This window comes from Dryas octopetala, chromosome 9 (assembly GCF_963921425.1).
Source record: "Dryas octopetala chromosome 9, drDryOcto1.1, whole genome shotgun sequence".
In the NCBI taxonomy this organism is placed as follows: Eukaryota; Viridiplantae; Streptophyta; class Magnoliopsida; order Rosales; family Rosaceae; genus Dryas; species Dryas octopetala.
Window position 1 is genome coordinate 2,746,373 of NC_141374.1, and position 21,035 is coordinate 2,767,407.

A 21,035-nucleotide genomic window follows, 5' to 3' on the forward strand; every position below is an offset into this window, starting at 1 on the left:
CTAAAATGTATATGAATCACTAAATCATGCAAATCATAACTCAAGCTTATGAAAACAAGATCTAATCACATAGAATCATAATATAGGTTATGGAACAATATTAGAAAAAGAAGAACACATATTATATACAACAATGCTAAACATGCTTCTCAATGACCATAAACAATCAATCAACTTGTTGGGGACTCTAAAAATACAATTAAAAACAAAAAGACTCAAAACTTTGTTTTTATTTAAAACAATGTCGCAACACGGTTCTAAGGATTCAACTCCATCATTAGAGTGGAATGAATCTTAGAGAATTGCATTTTGTTGTGGGTTTTAACACCCTAATTGAAAACAAACAGAAAGAAATTTTTTTTTTTTTTTTTTTTGTAGAAAAACCTAGAAACCTAAAAACAAAGAAATTGCGTTTCCCCCCAAACTTAAATGACTCATTGTCCTCAATGTGAAAGAAATAACAATCATGCATGATCAGTTAAAGTAAGGGAATCAAAACAATTATCCAACAAAACCAAAAATACAAAAAACTAAAAATTGGTTCAATGAAGCAAGGATGAAAGAAATTGTGTACTTGGATTGCAAGCATGGCCCAATGAATGCACAGCCACCATGATCCTCAAAGCATAGGCGCGGCCTCCTTGGTCTTCTCGACTCACTCCCTTGATTTCTTCAAAAGCTTTGGGTTGCCTCCCAAACAGCGCTAAGTTTGTACGTCTTCAGCCAGACGTTGCCAATCGTCTACTCAAATGTCCTCTTCTTCCCTTTCTTGCTCTCGGCTTTGGAAACCTCGCCATCCTTCATGGACTCTTTGAACCTTCCAAAAACTCTCAAAAACAATAATTGGTTAGAATAAGAATTCAAGTAGAAAATAGCATTACTAAAACCTAAGAAAAAAAAAAACTACAAAGAAAAATAAATAACCTAACCTAATTCTAATGATAAGTAAAACCAATTCGATGATATTTAGCACCATTCCCAGGCAACGGCGCCAAAAACTTGTTGCTCCTTTTTGTACAACTTGTTTTACTTGGAATTTAGAAACGAATACCAAGTTGTAGCTCGCAAGTATACGAATCGCTCATGTAAGCATAGCGTATAAGTACGAGGTCGATCCCACGAGGAATAGGTAAATACACATCAAACCAATTCAACTTACCAACTAGAATCACCAAACACACACACACGGCAGGGGGGGTTTGTAGATTGTTAAACTCACACACACCACATACACACACACACACACACAATTGCAATGCTAAGAATTCAGAATCCACACCAATTGATGGAAATACAACCAAGCAATTCAAGATAATGCATAAATGTAATAAAGTTCATCTACTAAAAGGTTTGGCTAGTCACTTTTAGCAATTACTCCCCTTACTGTGCATAAACTAAGAGCTTCTTGGGCCTTCCTTAGCCAGTTAACTTGCATGTTCCCTAGTTCTAAGCTAAGACAGCTGTTACCCATGCAAGAGTCGTTACGATCTGTGAGAGTGACAAACACATAGCGCATGGCTCCAAATTAATGTACTGTATGTCATCTATGATCCCTTTTCTCATGAATATTATCTTAGGATACCCACTTGTTGCCTACTGAAACTATCATCCTTTCGAGCTTGTTTAGTTTCACAACATAAATCTAGATGCATGCAACCTAAGGTGATCAGTCAAAGATGCAAAACAAATAGAGTCAATTTAAATAGAGATCAAGGATTTACTACATGCATCAAATTAAATCACAAGTGTCACCATTGCATAACTCACAATTAAAGTTTCATCATCCAACTTAGCAAAGCAATAAAAAAAAAAACTCAAAACATAATAATAAAGAAAATAAGAGATCTAACTTCCATTATAATAATTAAATCCACAATGTAAGCAAGAACAAGCTAATTAATTAAAGAAAAAGAAGAAAATCAAAAGAAAAACAAAGAACATCACAAGAGAGTGGCAGCGGCACAAGAGAGAAGAAGAGGAGAGACATAGCAGCAAGGAGGCTCACGGCAAAGGTGAGCTAGGGCTGCGGCACATGGTCTCTCATTCTCCCTCAAGTGGCGCCACCCTCTCACTCTCTCCCTCTGAAATTCGGCCTCCCTCTCTCTCTCTGAATTCTGAAAATATAAAAATATGGGAACCCTAAACAATGAGAGAATAGGATATATTTATAGAGGTGAGGTGAGGATTCCTTTGGAGGCAAGGAGAAGACAAGGTGCGGCTAGGGTTTCATTAAAAGAACATGGGCTTAAGTGAATTTCTTGCTCCTTAAGACTTCTAATTTTCGGCCAAAAGTGGGCCTTGGGCTGATTTGGGCACTTTTTGGGCGTACCTTATTTTCAACTCGCGGAACTGCTGCGCTACCTCCACTAAAATGGCCATATCTTGAGCTAGAAAACTCGGAATTGAAATTCGTAAAATTCCCTGCGAAGCTAACATCCGTATCTTTCCAACCATATATGGTATGCTACCTGGTTCTCTCTGGAGAATTATAGAATTGCTGTCGAAATTGGTGCTCTATTTTTCAGGGTTTTGACTTCTTTTTCAGCTAGGATTCCTTGGGCTTTCTCTTTGCATGGCGTGATGGACTTGGGCTGCATGGCTTGCGCATGGCTGTATGGGATGGGCTGCTGCAAGTGACGTGATGGGCTTCCTCCCTTCTAGCTTGCGCATGGCTGCATGACTTGGGCTGAATGGGTTGCACAGGCCCTAGGGTTTCAGTGCATGGGCTTCCACCTTGCATGGCGTGATGGACTTAGGCTGCTAGGTTTAGGCGCATGGGCTTGCATGGGATGCGCATGTATGCATGGGCTGCCACCTTGCCATTGACTTCCACATAGGCCCATGGCCCATTTGACTTGACGACATGTCATAGTTGACCCTTGACCATTGACTTTAACTTTCCATTTCGCCCCTCATTTCCATGGATGTCCACCACCTTCTAGAAGCTTCTGGAACCTTGACTTGATAGAGTTGACTTTGACCAACCTTTCCTAGTCCCACTAGGATTCCTTGTAGATGTAGGATTCTGTTGTATGTTTTCCTAGAGCAAATTAAATAACTTTTTCTGAGCTCTAGGTTAACTCGCAAGTGCACGAATCGCGTAGTAGCAAAGCTTACAAATACGAGGTCGATCCCACAGGGAATTGTACTAGTGTTATGACCACTAACTTAATTAAATTCGATTAAATCAACTCTAACTCACACACGCAAATGGGGGGTTTTGATTGGTTTTTGAGACTAGATAAACTAACAGATAAATGACAAAACTTTAAAATAACAACTGAATGAATTTGGATAAAACAATAATAAAGAAACACTAGGGGTCAGAATCCACCACTAGCATATCATTCACTCTACTATGGATATTAACAATCAATAGATAAACATGTTGACAAAGTTCGTCTACTAAAAGGTTTGGCTAGTCACTTTTAGCAATTACTCCCCTTACTGTGCATAAACTAAGAGCTTCTTGGGCCTTCCTTAGCCAGTTAACTTGCATGTTCTCTAGTTCTAAGCTAAGGCAGCTGTTACCCATGCAAGAGTCGTTACGATCTGTGAGAGTGACAAACACATAGCGCATGGCTCCAAATTAATGTACTGTATGTCATCTATGATCTCTTTTCTCATGAATATTATCTTAGGATACCCACTTGTTGCCTATTGAAACTATCATCCTTTCGAGCTTATTTAGTTTCACAACATATATCTAGATGCATGCAACCTAAGGTGATCAGTCAAAGATGCGAAACAAATAGATTCAATTTAAACAGAGATCCAAGATTTGTCAACATATAAACAATCAAAATATTAATAATCCATAGTAAAAGTGAACAGCAATGCTAGGGCTTCATCCTAGCCCTAGCCCAATATTCAGCTACACATAATTAAATTCACAAATAAATAATGCATGATTAAAATAATGAAAATAAAAGAAAGGGAGAGAGATCAAGCCGGGGCAGCAAGGTGGAGGTGCGGCTGCAATGGTGGTGCGTAATGGGGCTGCTCGGCCTTGGGCTCCACGGCGAGGAGGCTGAGGTGCTCGGCAAGGTGGCAGCAAGGTGGTGATGGCGTGGCTGCTGGAGGTGGCTGCGGCTTGGTGGCGCAACTTGGTGGTGGTGGCTGCGGCTTCACTTGATCCTCCTTCTTCAGTTCAGCACAAAATAAAAGAAAGCACACAAGAAAAGGTGGCTGCTATGTTCGGCCACAAAAGAAAAGAAGAAGAATAAAAAGGAAGGGAGAGAAGGTGGCTACGGCACAAGAAAAATAAAGAAAGAGATGGTGGCTGCTAGGGTTTGCTTCAGAAAAATAAAAGAAAGAGAAGGAGGCTAGCTAGGGTTTCTGAAAATTAAAGAGGAGAGAAGAGAACTTCAGAACAGAACCCCTTTTCTGATTTTTAGAGATATATTTATAGAGGGAAGTGGGGCTGAGATTTCTCTTTCTCTTCAATGTGGGATAAGTGCATTCCTTGCACACCAAGGCTTATAATTTTCGGCCAAGCATGGGCCTTGGGCTGATTTGGGCTCTTTTTGGGCGTAACTCCTCTTTCAGCTCGCGGAACTGCTGCGCTACCTCCACTAAAATGGCCATATCTTGAGCTAGAAAACTCGGAATCGAAATCCGTAAAATTCCCTGCGAAGCTAACATCCGTATCTTTCCAACCATATATGGCATGCTACCTGATTCGTTCTGGAGAATTACAGAATTGCTGTCGAAATTGGTGCTCTATTTTCCAGGGTTTTGACTTCTTTTTTTCAGCTAGGATTCCTTGGGAGGCAAGAACAAGAAAGATGCGGCTGCTGCTAGGGTTAGGGAAAGCTTTGGGCTTAAAGCAAGGCTTTGGCTTTGGGCTTAAGTACCACACGCCAGCCCCCCTAGGGTTTCACTTCATGGCTGCCACCTTCTAGCTTGCGCATTGGGCTTCATCTTGGGCTGGTGCATGCATGCATGTATGGCCCCTCAGATTTCGGCATTTGCATAGGCCCATGGCCCACTTGACTTGTTGACTTTTCATAGTTGACCCTTGACCATTAACTTTGACTTCCCATTTTGCCCCTCATTTCCATTTGAATTCGAATTCATTTCTTCCCTCCATTTATTCCCATGGATGCCCACCACCTTCTAGAAGCTTCTGGAACCTTGACTTTGTAAAGTTGACTTTGACCAACATTTCCTAGTGTGACTAGGAATTCTTGTAAATGAAGGATTCCTTATCCATTTTGACTTCTCGTAATGACCATATTGCCCCTGAGGTCTCCTAGTGTCATTAGGACTCCTTTCCCTAGTTGGGTTAGGTTTCCTAGTTCAACCAGGATTTCCTGTTCCAATCAGGATTTCTCATTTCTGGCTCCGCAATGATGGTTCTGGACTTGATGTTTCCTAGTATGACTAGGAATCCTCATTCGACTAGGATTTCGGCCCCCTTCCTGGTTTGACCAGGATTTCTCTTGTTTTCCTAGTTTGACTAGGAAATGTCTAAAAATGGTCCTTTTGGCTCCTTTTCTCTTCTTTGCTCATTTTATCCTATAAAAACAAAAACAAACTAACAACACACAAAATACCGAGTTCTTGCACTCTGAGTTAGGGAGTTAGTATCATAGAATAGTGTAAAATGAGCACTCAACACACCCCCAAACTTAGATTTTGCTAGTCCTCGAGCAAAAAGAACAAAGAAAAGACTCAAGACAAACTCAAAACATCCCAACACATGACTTCATAAGTACAGCCATAAATAGCATAGTCAAGCAAGATACATATAGAATTTATTCCTCAATCTCTAATAATGCTTCAATTAACATACCTTACTCCTCCATGAAGCGTATAGACCATCCTTGACACAAACTCAAGTGTTAGACAAACAAGACCAAATCAGCATTTACAAAATAGATTCAACTTCAATTCTCACTAAGGCATACTCTCAACAATAAAACGCTCAGATATTGGGTCAATACGTGCACTCAAGTATATGTGAGAGATGATATGATAAATAAATACAAAAAGCTCACATATTAATCATGAAAGACAGGCACCATGAACAAAAATACTGATCTCAATAGAAGGAATTAAAATACTTGGAACAGAATCAATAACCATAAGCTTCCCTTTTATCTAGACTCCACATAATGAACTACAATTCTCCCAAGATCAAGTAGGGCTTTAATAAGGGTTGTAATGGAGGCTTAGGTTAGGATAGGGTATTGAAATGAAACGGATAACAAAGGGCTACAGACTATGGATTTGCACCAAACAATAATGGAGGCATTCCTTCATAATTTTGCACTCATAGCTCGAATTCGAACACCTTTCCACTTCCATCTTTTGAAATCGTCCCTTCCCTTTGATTTTTGATTCTTGATTGATTGATTTTTTTTTTTTTTTTTTTTTGTGGAAAGGGAACGACAAACACTCTTAAGCACAATTCATTCTCTTCCAAGCTATGCACACACATTTCTTTTTAACCTCACAGCTTCATTAGCTCAATGCAAATCCATCAGTAAGGTAAACAGGTTAAGGAGTGAAACTCCCCCAAACTTAGGGTTTGGTATAAGGGTGAACAAAGAAAAGGTCATTAGGCTCAAAATGTTTGACTAGGGTTATAACACAGGGTAGGCTTTAGGCTATGGGTTAAAAAAAAACAAGGCCTAATATCATCTCCTAAGATTCATGTAGTTATATCCATGCTTTGAATAGAATAAGAGAGAAGTTCTAGCTTTTTGATTCACAATTATATTCCAAGTACTTAATCAAAAGAAAGAATAATGAGATCACAACGACTTTATATGACAAGAAAATATTAGAGTAATGTTAACACTCACGAATTGAAGTACAGGGCTCAAAAGCTCACTTAGGTCATACAAGTCTACTCTATTAAGTATATGCATCTCTAAGCATGCAAGTCAGCACTTAAGCTCATGAAAACAAGGCCACAAGTCCATAGAGTTGTAAAGCATGTTACGAAACAATACTAGATAAAGAAAAATACATACTATATATACAAGCTAGACATGCTCAAAATAACCATACATAATGAAATCAATTAGTTGGGGACTCAAGACTTAAAACAAACAAAAACATTGTTGCATGCTTCTAAAGATTCGAATCCATCACTACGGTGATTGAAATCTTAAGAACAGATGCATTTTAATGTGGGTTTGATACCCTTAATTTACAACAAAAGTAAAATTTTTTTATTTTTTTTATTTTTTTTTATTTTTTTTTTACACACTAAAAATGAAAAATGCGTTGCATTCCCCACCCCCAAACTTAAAAGAAAAATTGTCCTCAATGTTTAAATGAATGACAAATGTAATGCACAATGTAATAAAAAGAGGAAGGGAAAAACAACAAATAAAACAAAACTACTGAACGGAGCAAAGAGAGGGTGAAAACATACCTTGGCTGATGTGAAAATGGCTTGCCCTATGTACAAAATCACCTCCTCCTCGTCATCCATCCCTTGGGTTGCCTCCCAAGAAGCGCTAAGTTTCACGTCTTCAGCCAGACCTAGTCTTGTACTAGAAATCAATTTTCTCTTGGTTCAGCTCAAAATCAGGTTCAAGGAAAGGTTTCACACGATGACCATTGACCTTAAATATGTTCCCATTCTTCGGATTCTTGATTTCAACTGTACCATAGGGAAACACTCTAATCACCTCATAAGGTCCGGTCCATCTCGAACGCAACTTGCCTGGGAAGAGACGTAATCTTGTATCATATAATAACACCTTCCCTCCAACAAAGAATTCTCGCGGACGTAGCTTCTTATCATGGTACCTCTTGGTCCTTTCCTTGTACAACTTAGCATTCTCATATGCGAAATGTCGTATTTCCTCCAGCTCACTAAGCTGCAACTTCCTTTTCTCACCAACGGCATGAATATCGAAATTGAACTTCTTAATCGCCCAATATGCCTTATGCTCAAGCTCAACTGGTAAATGACAAGCCTTCCCATAGATCAGTCGAAACGGAGACATTCCAATGGGTGACTTGTAAGCGGTGCGATAAGCCCATAATGCATCATTAAGCTTGGTAGACCAATCCTTCCTATTGGCGAGCACTGTTCTTTCCAAAATGAACTTGATCTCACGATTCGATATTTCCACTTGCCCACTCGTCTGAGGATGATAGGGAGTAGCCACTTTATGCCTTATTCCATACTTCTTCATCACGGCCTCAAACAGCTTATTGCAAAAATGCGACCCCCCATCACTAATGATTGCTCTTGGGGTACCAAATCGTGCAAAGATATTGGTCTTAAGGAAATTCAAAACCACTCGAGCATCATTAGTCCTACAAGCGACAGCTTCCACCCACTTAGACACATAATCAACTCCAACCAGAATGTACTCGTATCCAAAAGAAGATGGAAATGGCCCCATGAAATCTATACCCCAAACATCAAAGATCTTAACTTCCAACATGAAGTTCAGCGGCATCTGATCACGAGCAGAAATATTTCCCATCTTCTGACACCTGTCACATGTGAGATAAAACTGATGACAATCATGAAAGATAGTTGGCCAAAAGAAACCTGCTTGAAGAATCTTGTAAGCGGTCTTAGTCCCTCCACCATGGCCTCCACATTCTTTAGAATGACACATCTCAATGATATTCCTCTGCTCCAATTCCGGTACACATCGTCTTATCAACTGATCTGACCCATATTTGAACAAATAAGGATCATCCCACACATACTGTCTAACGTCATGCAAAAACTTCTTCCTTTGATAGTGTGTCAGATCATTGGGCAACACTCCACTCGCTAAATAATTCGCTATGTCAGCATACCATGGAGTAGTCAAGATGGCAAAAAGCTGCTCGTCCGGGAATGACTCTCGTAACGGTAGTGTGTCCTCTTCAGACTGTTCCTCATTGACGAGTCTACTCAAATGGTCTGCTACCACATTCTCACAACCTTTCTTATCCTTGATCTCAATATCAAATTCCTGTAGCAACAGAGTCCATCTAATCAACCTCGGCTTGGCGTCTTTCTTATTCAGCAGATACTTGAGAGCGGCATGATCCGTGTAGATGATAATCTTAGACCCAATCAAATAACTTCTAAATTTCTCCAAGGCAAAGATCACAGCAAGCAACTCCTTCTCTGTAGTAGAATAGTTCAACTGTGCATCATTCAGAGTTCTGCTTGCATAATAAATCACATGTGGCAGTTTATCAACTCTCTGACCCAAAACAGCTCCAACAGCATAGTCACTTGCATCACACATGAGCTCAAACGGCAGGTTCCAATCAGGTGGCATGATGATTGGAGCGGAAGTGAGTAACTTCTTCAACTTGTTAAATGCAACCAAGCAATCCTCATTAAACTCGAAATTCACCTCTTTTTGCAATAAGGTGCACAAAGGCCTGGAGATCTTGGAAAAGTCCTTAATGAACCTCCTATAAAACCCAGCATGGCCTAGAAAACTTCTTACTTCTTTAACACTCGATGGAGGCGGCAATCTCTGAATCACATCAATCTTGGCCTTATCAACTTGTATGCCCTCCTTCGAAATCACATGACCCAATACTATCCCTTGTTGAACCATGAAGTGACATTTCTCCCAATTAAGCACTAGATTGGCTTCTTGACATCTTTTCAGAACTAAAGACAAGTTATCCAGGCATGCATCAAAAGACGAACCAAAAACAGAAAAATCATCCATAAATACCTCAATGATTCGTTCCACCATGTCAGAGAAAATAGACATCATGCATCTCTGAAACGTTGCAGGCGCATTGCACAATCCGAATGGCATCCTCCTATAAGCAAATGTACCAAATGGACATGTGAACGTGGTCTTCTCTTGATCCTCCGGTGCAATAGCAATCTGATTATACCCACTATACCCATCCAAAAAGCAATAGTGACTATGGCCGGCCAACCTTTCCAACATCTGGTCAATAAATGGCAAAGGAAAATGATCCTTTCTTGTCGCGGTGTTCAGCTTCCGATAGTCAATACAAACACGCCAACCGGTTTGTGTCCTTTGGGGAACCAACTCATTATGCTCATTCTTCACCACAGTAATACCACTTTTCTTTGGCACTACTTGAACAGGACTAACCCACTTCGAATCACTGATAGGATAAATAATACCAACATCCAACAATTTGATTACCTCATTACGCACGACTTCCTTCAGAGTTGGATTCAGTCTTCTTTGGGCATCACGAGTAGGCTTGGATTCCTCCTCAAGTAAAATTCTGTGCATACACACTGTGGGTGAGATCCCCTTGATATCGGCTATGGTCCATCCCAATGCTAACCGATTTTCCTTCAGAATTCTCAAGAGTCTTTCTTCCTCGCTTGCACTCAAATTAGCTGCAATAATCACAGGCAAGGTCTCATTCTCTCCCAAAAATGCATATTTCAAATGCTCTGGTAACGGTTTCAGCTCCAACTTAGGTGCTTGCTCAATAGAGGGAAGCGTCTTTTGATTAGTAGGCACTAACATTTCAAACTGGTTGAACCACTTATTTCTGAGAGGTCGGGTGCCTTCCAAACGTGTACGAGTTGTTTCCACGTTTTCTTCCAACTCACTAGACTCGAGTGCTCCCAAAGCAACCTCCAATGTATCTTCTGCAAGATTAGTTTCGCCCACTTCCTCAACCAATGGGTCCAAACTATCAATCCTTAGGCAATCATCCTCCTCCTTTGGATACTTCATTGCACCAAAAACATCAAACTCAACTGTTTCACCAAGTACAAACATTGTCAACTTCCCATTACTCACATCAATCTTGGTGTTCGCCGTGGCCATGAACGGTCTTCCCAATATGATCGGTAGCTCATTCCCTCTAATTGGGGTATCCTCCATTTCAAGAATGATGAAATCAGCGGGCATGATCAAATCTGCAACCCGAACCAGCACATCTTCAACCACACCTTTCGGAACCTTTACTGAACGATCTGCCAATTGAAGAGTAACACTAGTAGGTTTAAGATCTCCTATGCCCAACTGTGCGAAAACTGAATACGGCATCAAATTAATACTTGCTCCCAAATCCAGCAATGCCTTCTCAAACTTGTGATCCCCAACCAAACATGGGATCGTAAAACTGCCAGGGTCTTTCAACTTTGGTGGCAGCTTCCTTTGCAAAACCGCACTGACTTCTTCACTCAAACACACCTGCTCATGCTCTTTGAATTTCCTCTTGTGTGTGCACAATTCCTTCAAAAACTTGGCATACTTAGGAATCTGCTGAATAGCATCAAGCAAAGGAATGTTGATTTCCACCTTCTTAAACATCTCTAAAATTTCCTTGCTTGCTCATCCTTATTCTGCTTCCATTGACGTTGAGGGAAAGGTAATGGAGCTCTTGGAATAGAGGAAGTAATCTCGGCCTTCTTGCTAGCACGCGTAGCAATGTGCTTTTCTTGCTTCTTTCTTTCCTCCTCTTCCTCATCCTTAACCTTAACTTTATCCCTCTTATACTTTTCCACTTGTTCAGGATCTAGCACCTCAACTTCATCCTTATTGCCTGGATTATCACCTTGAGTAGTGCCCACTTTGTTGTCAATCACTTTCCCACTTCTCAAAGTAGTGATTGCTTCGGCCTTATCCTGAATTGGTGCACCCTTTACCACTTTGTCCAAGGTCAAAGTCACTTGTTCCAATTGGGCTTCCAAATTCGAGATAGCTTTAGCTGTGACACTCAACTGCTCCTCAGTCTTATTCATAAACGTCTTAGTATCATTAGACATCGAAGCTGTACTCTGGGCTAATGTAGCCATCATGTCCTCCAAATAAGTACTTCGTTGCTTAACAGGGGACTGTACACTCGGTCTAACTTGAACTTTTTCAACCTCAAAACATGACTCTCCATGTGATGGCCTAGCTTCCTGATTTGCCATCAGAACCTACATCATCTGCTTAAGCTCAGACATCTCAGCTTCCATAGCTGATTTCTTTTCCACTCTTTTCCGTCTATTCCACTGCTGTGAACTCAATGCCAATGTGTCAAAGAGTGTCCATGCTTCCTCAAAAGTCTTCTTTTTTAGTGCTCCTCCACATGTCATATCCACCATATTACGATCTTGATCCAACAGACCCTCATAAAAGTACTCAATCTGCATCCATGGGGCAAAATTATGGTGTGGACACGAAGTCAGAAGCTCTTGGTACCTTTCCCAACTCTCATGAAACACTTCGTCCTCTGATTGTGTAAACCCTAAGATCTGCTTCCTCATGATGATAGTCTTGCTAACTGGATAGAACCTCAACAGAAACTTAAATGCCAGTTCTTCCCATGTTTTAATAGAAGCGACCTGCAAGGAAAACAACCAATGTTTAGCTTTATCTTTAAGAGAGAATGGAAATAACCTTAACTTCTTTTGATCATCGCTCAATCCCCTCAGCTTGCCAATCTCGCATATCGCATGAAATTCCTTAAGATGCACGTAGGGATCTTCTCCTTCTAACCCATGAAATGATGGAAGAAGTTTGATTGTCCCACTTGAAAGTTCAAAATCAGCTTCCACTTGAGAATAAGCAATGCACGTTGGTTGAGCTAGAAGCGTTGGAGACGAATAATCACTCAAAGGTATTCTCATTTGAGAGGCTTTCGACTGCAGGGTCTCCTCGACTTCCTCTTCTGATTTCTCCTCTTCGTATGCTTCTTCAGATTCACTTCCTTTCGGCGACACAAGAGTCGACCTCATCCTTAATGGTGTCCAATTGAGTCTCGGCCTTCCCTTGTACGCACTCAACACCTTTTGGCCTTCTACGCGTGAAAGAGGAGTGATCTTCGAATTTGATTCTTCCATTGTACCTTAGAAACAAGAGAAATCAGTGAGAACCAAAAATAAAAACAGAAAATAAAACCTAACTAAAATGACTTAACTAAAGTTAATTAAACTAGCAATCAACACAAATAACAATTCCCCGGCAACGGCGCCAAAAACTTGTTATATGTTTTCCTAGAGCAAATTAAATAACTTTTTCTGAGCTCTAGGTTAACTCGCAAGTGCACGAATCGCGGAGTAGCAAAGCTTACAAATACGAGGTCGATCCCACAGGGAATTGTACTAGTGTTATGACCACTAACTTAATTAAATTCGATTAAATCAACTCTAACTCACACACGCAAATGGGGGGTTTTGATTGGTTTTTGAGACTAGATAAACTAACAGATAAATGACAAAACTTTAAAATAACAACTGAATGAATTTGGATAAAACAATAATAAAGAAACACTAGGGGTCAGAATCCACCACTAGCATATCATTCACTCTACTATGGATATTAACAATCAATAGATAAACAAATGGGGGGGTTTTGATTGGTTTTTGAGACTAGATAAACTAACAGATAAATGACAAAACTTTAAAATAACAACTGAATGAATTTGGATAAAACAATAATAAAGAAACACTAGGGGTCAGAATCCACCACTAGCATATCATTCACTCTACTATGGATATTAACAATCAATAGATAAACATGTTGACAAAGTTCGTCTACTAAAAGGTTTGGCTAGTCACTTTTAGCAATTACTCCCCTTACTGTGCATAAACTAAGAGCTTCTTGGGCCTTCCTTAGCCAGTTAACTTGCATGTTCCCTAGTTCTAAGCTAAGGCAGCTGTTACCCATGCAAGAGTCGTTACGATCTGTGAGAGTGACAAACACATAGCGCATGGCTCCAAATTAATGTACTGTATGTCATCTATGATCTCTTTTCTCATGAATATTATCTTAGGATACCCACTTGTTGCCTATTGAAACTATCATCCTTTCGAGCTTATTTAGTTTCACAACATATATCTAGATGCATGCAACCTAAGGTGATCAGTCAAAGATGCGAAACAAATAGATTCAATTTAAACAGAGATCCAAGATTTGTCAACATATAAACAATCAAAATATTAATAATCCATAGTAAAAGTGAACAGCAATGCTAGGGCTTCATCCTAGCCCTAGCCCAATATTCAGCTACACATAATTAAATTCACAAATAAATAATGCATGATTAAAATAATGAAAATAAAAGAAAGGGAGAGAGATCAAGCCGGGGCAGCAAGGTGGAGGTGCGGCTGCAATGGTGGTGCGTAATGGGGCTGCTCGGCCTTGGGCTCCACGGCGAGGAGGCTGAGGTGCTCGGCAAGGTGGCAGCAAGGTGGTGATGGCGTGGCTGCTGGAGGTGGCTGCGGCTTGGTGGCGCAACTTGGTGGTGGTGGCTGCGGCTTCACTTGATCCTCCTTCTTCAGTTCAGCACAAAATAAAAGAAAGCACACAAGAAAAGGTGGCTGCTATGTTCGGCCACAAGAGAAAAGAAGAAGAATAAAAAGGAAGGGAGAGAAGGTGGCTGCGGCACAAGAAAAATAAAGAAAGAGATGGTGGCTGCTAGGGTTTGCTTCAGAAAAATAAAAGAAAGAGAAGGAGGCTAGCTAGGGTTTCTGAAAATTAAAGAGGAGAGAAGAGAACTTCAGAACAGAACCCCTTTTCTGATTTTTAGAGATATATTTATAGAGGGAAGTGGGGCTGAGATTTCTCTTTCTCTTCAATGTGGGATAAGTGCATTCCTTGCACACCAAGGCTTATAATTTTCGGCCAAGCATGGGCCTTGGGCTGATTTGGGCTCTTTTTGGGCGTAACTCCTCTTTCAGCTCGCGGAACTGCTGCGCTACCTCCACTAAAATGGCCATATCTTGAGCTAGAAAACTCGGAATCGAAATCCGTAAAATTCCCTGCGAAGCTAACATCCGTATCTTTCCAACCATATATGGCATGCTACCTGATTCGTTCTGGAGAATTACAGAATTGCTGTCGAAATTGGTGCTCTATTTTCCAGGGTTTTGACTTCTTTTTTTCAGCTAGGATTCCTTGGGAGGCAAGAACAAGAAAGATGCGGCTGCTGCTAGGGTTAGGGAAAGCTTTGGGCTTAAAGCAAGGCTTTGGCTTTGGGCTTAAGTACCACACGCCAGCCCCCCTAGGGTTTCACTTCATGGCTGCCACCTTCTAGCTTGCGCATTGGGCTTCATCTTGGGCTGGTGCATGCATGCATGTATGGCCCCTCAGATTTCGGCATTTGCATAGGCCCATGGCCCACTTGACTTGTTGACTTTTCATAGTTGACCCTTGACCATTAACTTTGACTTCCCATTTTGCCCCTCATTTCCATTTGAATTCGAATTCATTTCTTCCCTCCATTTAATCCCATGGATGCCCACCACCTTCTAGAAGCTTCTGGAACCTTGACTTTGTAAAGTTGACTTTGACCAACATTTCCTAGTGTGACTAGGAATTCTTGTAAATGAAGGATTCCTTATCCATTTTGACTTCTCGTAATGACCATATTGCCCCTGAGGTCTCCTAGTGTCATTAGGACTCCTTTCCCTAGTTGGGTTAGGTTTCCTAGTTCAACCAGGATTTCCTGTTCCAATCAGGATTTCTCATTTCTGGCTCCGCAATGATGGTTCTGGACTTGATGTTTCCTAGTATGACTAGGAATCCTCATTCGACTAGGATTTCGGCCCCCTTCCTGGTTTGACCAGGATTTCTCTTGTTTTCCTAGTTTGACTAGGAAATGTCTAAAAATGGTCCTTTTGGCTCCTTTTCTCTTCTTTGCTCATTTTATCCTATAAAAACAAAAACAAACTAACAACACACAAAATACCGAGTTCTTGCACTCTGAGTTAGGGAGTTAGTATCATAAAATAGTGTAAAATGAGCACTCAAAAGATTCCTTGTCCATTTCAACTTCCCATAATGACCATATTGCCCCTAGTGACTCCTAGTCTCATCAAGACTCCTTTTCCTAGTAGGATTAGGTTTCCTAGTTCAACCAGGAATTCCTGCTTCAATTAGGATTTCTCATTTCTGGCTTGGCAATGATGGTTCTGGGCTTGATGTTTCCTCTTGTGACTAGGAATCCTCATTTGACTAGGATTTCTACTCGTTTCCTAGTTTGTCCAGGAAATGTCCCAAAACGGCTCCATTTGCTCATATTTCCTATTTTTGCTTCATTAGACCTAAAAACACAAAAACAAGATAACAGACACCAAAGTATCGAGTTCTAACACTCTAGGTTAGGGAGTTAGTATCATAAAATAACGTAAAATGAACACTCATCACAAGGCTAGTTTCGCACACTTCCTCAACCAATGGGTCCAAACTATCAATCCTCAAGCAATCATCCTTCTCCTTTGGATATTTCATTGCACCAAAAACATCAAACTCAACTGTTTCACCAAGAACAGACATTGTCAACTTCCCATTACTCACATCAATCTTGGTGTTCGCTGTGGCCATGAACGGTCTTCCCAATATGATCGGTAGCTCATTCCCTCTAATTGGGGTATCCTCCATTTCAAGAATGATAAAATCAGCGGGCATGATCAAATCTGCAACCCGAACCAGCACATCTTCAACTACACCTTTCGGAACCTTTACTGAACGATCTGCCAATTGAAGAGTAACACTAGTAGGTTTAAGATCTCCTATGCCCAACTGTGCGAAAACTGAATACGGCATCAAATTTATACTTGCTCCCAAATCCAGCAATGCCTTCTCAAACTTATGATCCCCAACCAAACATGGAATCGTAAAACTGCCAGGGTCCTTCAACTTGGGCGGCAACTTTCTTTGCAAAACAGCACTGACTTCTTCACTTAGACACACCTGTTCATGTTCTTTGAATTTTCTCTTGTGTGTGCACAATTCCTTCAAGAACTTGGCATACTTAGGAATCTGCTGAATAGCATCAAGCAAAGGAATGTTGATTTCCACTTTCTTAAACATCTCTAAAATTTCCTTGGCTTGCTCATCTTTATTCTGCTTCCATTGATGTTGAGGGAAAGGCAATGGAGCTCTTGGGATAGAGGAGGTAGTCACGGCCTTCTTGCTAGCACGTGTAGCAATGTGCTTTTCTTGTTTCTTTCTTTCCTCCTCTTCCTCATCCTTAATCTTAACTTTATCCCTGTTATACTTTTCCACTTGTTCGGGCTCTAAAATCTCAACTTCATCCTCGTTGTCTGCATTATCACCTTGAGTAGTGCCCACTTTGTTGTCAATCACTTTCCCACTTCTCAAAGTAGTGATTGCTTCGGCCTTATCCTGAATTGGTGCACCCTTTACCACTTTGTCCAAGGTCAAAGTCACTTGTTCCAATTGGGCTTCCAAATTCGAGATAGCTTTAGCTGTGACACTCAACTGCTCCTCAGTCTTATTCATAAACGTCTTAGTATCATTAGACATCGAAGCTGTACTCTGGGCTAATGTAGCAATCATGTCCTCCAAATAAGTACTTCGCTGCTCAACTGGGGACTGTACACTCGGTCTAGCTTGAACTTTTTCAACCTCAAAACATGACTCTCCATGTGATGGCCTAGCTTCCTGATTTTCCATCAGAACCTGCATCATCTGCTTAAGCTCAGACATCTCAGCTTCCATAGCTGATTTCTTTTCCACTCTTTTCTGTCTATTCCACTGCTGTGAACTCAATGCCAATGTGTCAAAGAGTGTCCATGCTTCCTCAAAAGTCTTCTTTTTCAGTGCTCCTCCACATGTCATATCCACCATATTACGATCTTGATCCAACAGACCCTCATAAAAGTACTCAATCTGCATCCATGGGGCAAAATTATGGTGCGGACACGAAGTCAGAAGCTCTTGGTACCTTTCCCAACTCTCATGAAACACTTCGTCCTCTGATTGTGTAAACCCTAAGATCTGCTTCCTCATGATGATAGTCTTGCTAACTGGATAGAACCTCAGAAGAAACTTAGATGCCAGTTCCTCCCATGTTGTAATTGAAGCGACCTGCAAGAAAAACAACCAATGTTTAGCTTTATCTTTAAGAGAGAATGGAAATAACCTTAACTTCCTTTGATCATCGCTCAACCCCCTCAGCTTGCCAATCTCGCTTATTGCATGAAATTCCTTGATATGCACGTAGGGATCCTCTCCTTCTAACCCATGAAATGATGGAAGAAGTTTGATTGTCCCACTTGAAAGTTCAAAATCAGCTTCCACTTGAGAGTAAACAATGCACGTAGGTTGAGCTAGAAGTGTTGGAGACGAATAATCACTCAAAGGTATTCTCATTTGAGATGCATTCGGCTGCAAGGTCTCCTCGACTTCATCTTCTGATTTCTCCTCTTCGTATGCTTCTTCAGATTCACTTCCTTTCGGCGACACAAGAGTCGACCTCATCCTTAATGGTGTCCAATTGAGTCTCGGCCTTCCCTTGTACGCACTCAACACCTTTTGGCCTTCTACGCGTGAAAGAGGAGTGATCTTCGAATTTGATTCCTCCATTGTACCTTAGAAACAAGAGAAATCAGTGAGAACCAAAAATAAAAACAAAAAATAAAACCTAACTAAAATGACTTAACTAAAGTTAATTAAACTAGCAATCAACACAAATAATAATTCCCCCGCAACGGCGCCAAAAACTTGTTGTATGTTTTCCTAGAGCAAATTAAATACCCTTTTCTGAGCTCTAGGTTAACTCGCAAGTGCACGAATCGCAGAGTAGCAAAGCTTACAAATACGAGGTCGATCCCACAGGGAATTGTACTAGTGTTATGATCACTAACTTAATTAAATTCGATTAAATCAACTCTAACTCACACACGCAAATGGGGGGTTTTGATTGGTTTTTGAGACTAGACAAACTAATAGATAAATGACAAAACTTTAAAATAACAACTGAATGAATTTGGATAAAACAATAATAAAGAAACACTAGGGGTCAGAATCCACCACTAGCATACCATTCACTCTACTATGGATATTAACAATCAATATATAAACATGTCAACAAAGTTCGTCTACTAAAAGGTTTGGCTTGTTACTTTTAGCAATTACTCCCCTTACTGTGCATAAACTAAGAGCTTCTTGGGCCTTCCTTAGCCAGTTAACTTGCATGTTCCCTAGTGCTAAGCTAAGGCAGCTGTTACCCATGCAAGAGTCATTACGATCTGTGAGAGTGACAAACACATAGCGCATAGCTCCAAATTAATGTACCCTATGTCCTCTATGATCCCTTTTCTCCTGAATATTATCTTAGGATATCCACTTGTTGCCTATTGAAACTATCATCCTTTCGAGCTTATTTAGTTTCACAACAAATATCTAGATGCATGCAACCTAAGGTGATCAGTCAAAGATGCGAAACAAATAGATTCAATTTAAATAGAGATCCAAGATTTGTCAACATGTAAATAATTAAAATATCAATAATCCATAGTGAGAGTAAGCAGCATCGCTAGGGCTTCATCCTAGCCCTAGCCCAATATTCAGTTACACATAATTAAATCCATAAATAAATAATGCATAATTAAAACAATTAAAATAAAAGAAAGGGAAGAAGAAATCAAGCCACGGATGACGAGGTGGAGGCGGCTCCACCCTTGGACGGTGTGGCTGCAAGGTGGCGTGATGGCTGCTGCTCGACTTGGGCTCCATGGCAAGGCTGCTGGGGTGCTCGGCAAAGTGGTGGCAGCAAGAAGGTGGCGTGGCTAGGTGGTGGTGGCTGCGGCGTGACTTCCTCCACCTTCTTCAGTTCAGCCCAAAAATAAAAGAACACAAAGATAGGTGTTGATGTGTTTTCTTAGAACAAAATAAACAATTACCTCATTCTAAGTTTACTCGCAAGTGCACGAATCGCATCAGTAGCAAAGCGTACAAGCACGAGGTCGATCCCAAAGGGAATGGTTAATATACAACAAATCAATTCAATTAATCAATAGAATAACTAAATGGGGGGTTTTGGAAAGATGGAACACACGCACACGTCACCACACGCACACACACTTTATTCTATCTTGCAATGTTAAGTTTTCAGTTTCAAATCAGATAAGCATGCAATAACCATCCAAGGCTAATGACAGTTAATTTGAACACAACATATTAAAGTTTGACAGCTAAAAAGGTTTGGCTAGTTACTTTCTCGCCATTGTTGATGAGTGTGCATTTTGCATCACTTTATGATACTAATTCCTTAACCTAGAGTGTTAGAACTCGCTATTTTGTGTTTCTTGTCTTGTTTTTGTGTTTTCAGGTCAAATGAAGCAGAAATGAGAAAAAGAAGCAAATGGAGCCATTTTGGGACATTTCCTGGTCAAACCAGGAAAACAAGTGAAATCCTGGTCAAACCAGGAAAAGTGCTGATGAGTGTTCATTTTACGTTATTTTATGATACTAACTCCCTAACCTAGAGTGTTAGAACTCGATACTTTGGTGTCTGTTATCTTGTTTTTGTGTTTTTAGGTCTAATGAAGCAAAAATAGGAAATATGAGCAAATGGAGCCGTTTTGGGACATTTCCTGGACAAACTAGGAAACGAGCAGAAATCCTAGTCAAATGAGGATTCCTAGTCACAAGAGGAAACATCAAGCCCAGAACCATCATTGTTAAGCCAGAAATCAGAAATCCTAATTGAAGCAGGAATTCCTGGTTGAACTAGGAAACCTAATCCTACTAGGAAAAGGAGTCCTGATGAGACTAGGGGTCACTAGGGGCAATATGGTCATTATGAGAAGTTGAAATGGACAAGGAATCTTACATCTACAAGGAATCCTAGTGGGACTAGGAAAGGTTGGTAAAGTCAACTCTATCAAGTCAAGGTTCCAGAAGCTTCTAGAAGGTGGTGGACATCCATGGAAATGAGGGGCGAAATGGAAAGTTAAAGTCAATGGTCAAGGGTCAACTATGACATGTCATCAAGTCAAATGGGCCATGGGCCTATGTGGAAGTTAATGGCCAGGTGGCAGCCCATGCATACATGCGCATCTCATGCAAGCCCATGCGCCTAAACCTAGCAGCCCAAGTCCATCACGCCATGCAAGGTGGCAGCCCATGCACTGAAACCCTACGGCCTATGTGCAACCCATTCAGTCCAAGTCATGCAGCCATGCGCAAGCTAGAAGGAAGGAAGCCCATCACGTCACTTGCAGCAGCCCATCCCATACAGCCAGGCGCAAGCCATGCAGCCCAAGTCCATCACACCATGCAAAGAGAAAGCACAAGGAATCCTAGCTGAAAAAGAAGTCAAAACCCTGGAAAATAGAGCACCAATTTCGACAGCAATTC

General features: G+C 40.7%; 1 protein-coding gene across 1 annotated transcript; it reads right to left on the minus strand.

Annotated features, from left to right (window-relative positions):
* Positions 1-741: 741 nt before the first annotated feature.
* On the minus strand, positions 742-17,317 carry LOC147273171 (uncharacterized). The gene is made up of 4 exons (XM_086228166.1): positions 17,246-17,317; positions 16,397-16,772; positions 9,974-10,873; positions 742-887 (listed from the first exon to the last, which is right to left on the minus strand). The coding sequence occupies exons 1-4, from the start codon at positions 17,315-17,317 to the stop codon at positions 742-744; spliced, it is 1,494 nt and encodes a 497-aa protein (XP_086084292.1).
* Between the last annotated feature and the right edge of the window lie 3,718 nt (positions 17,318-21,035).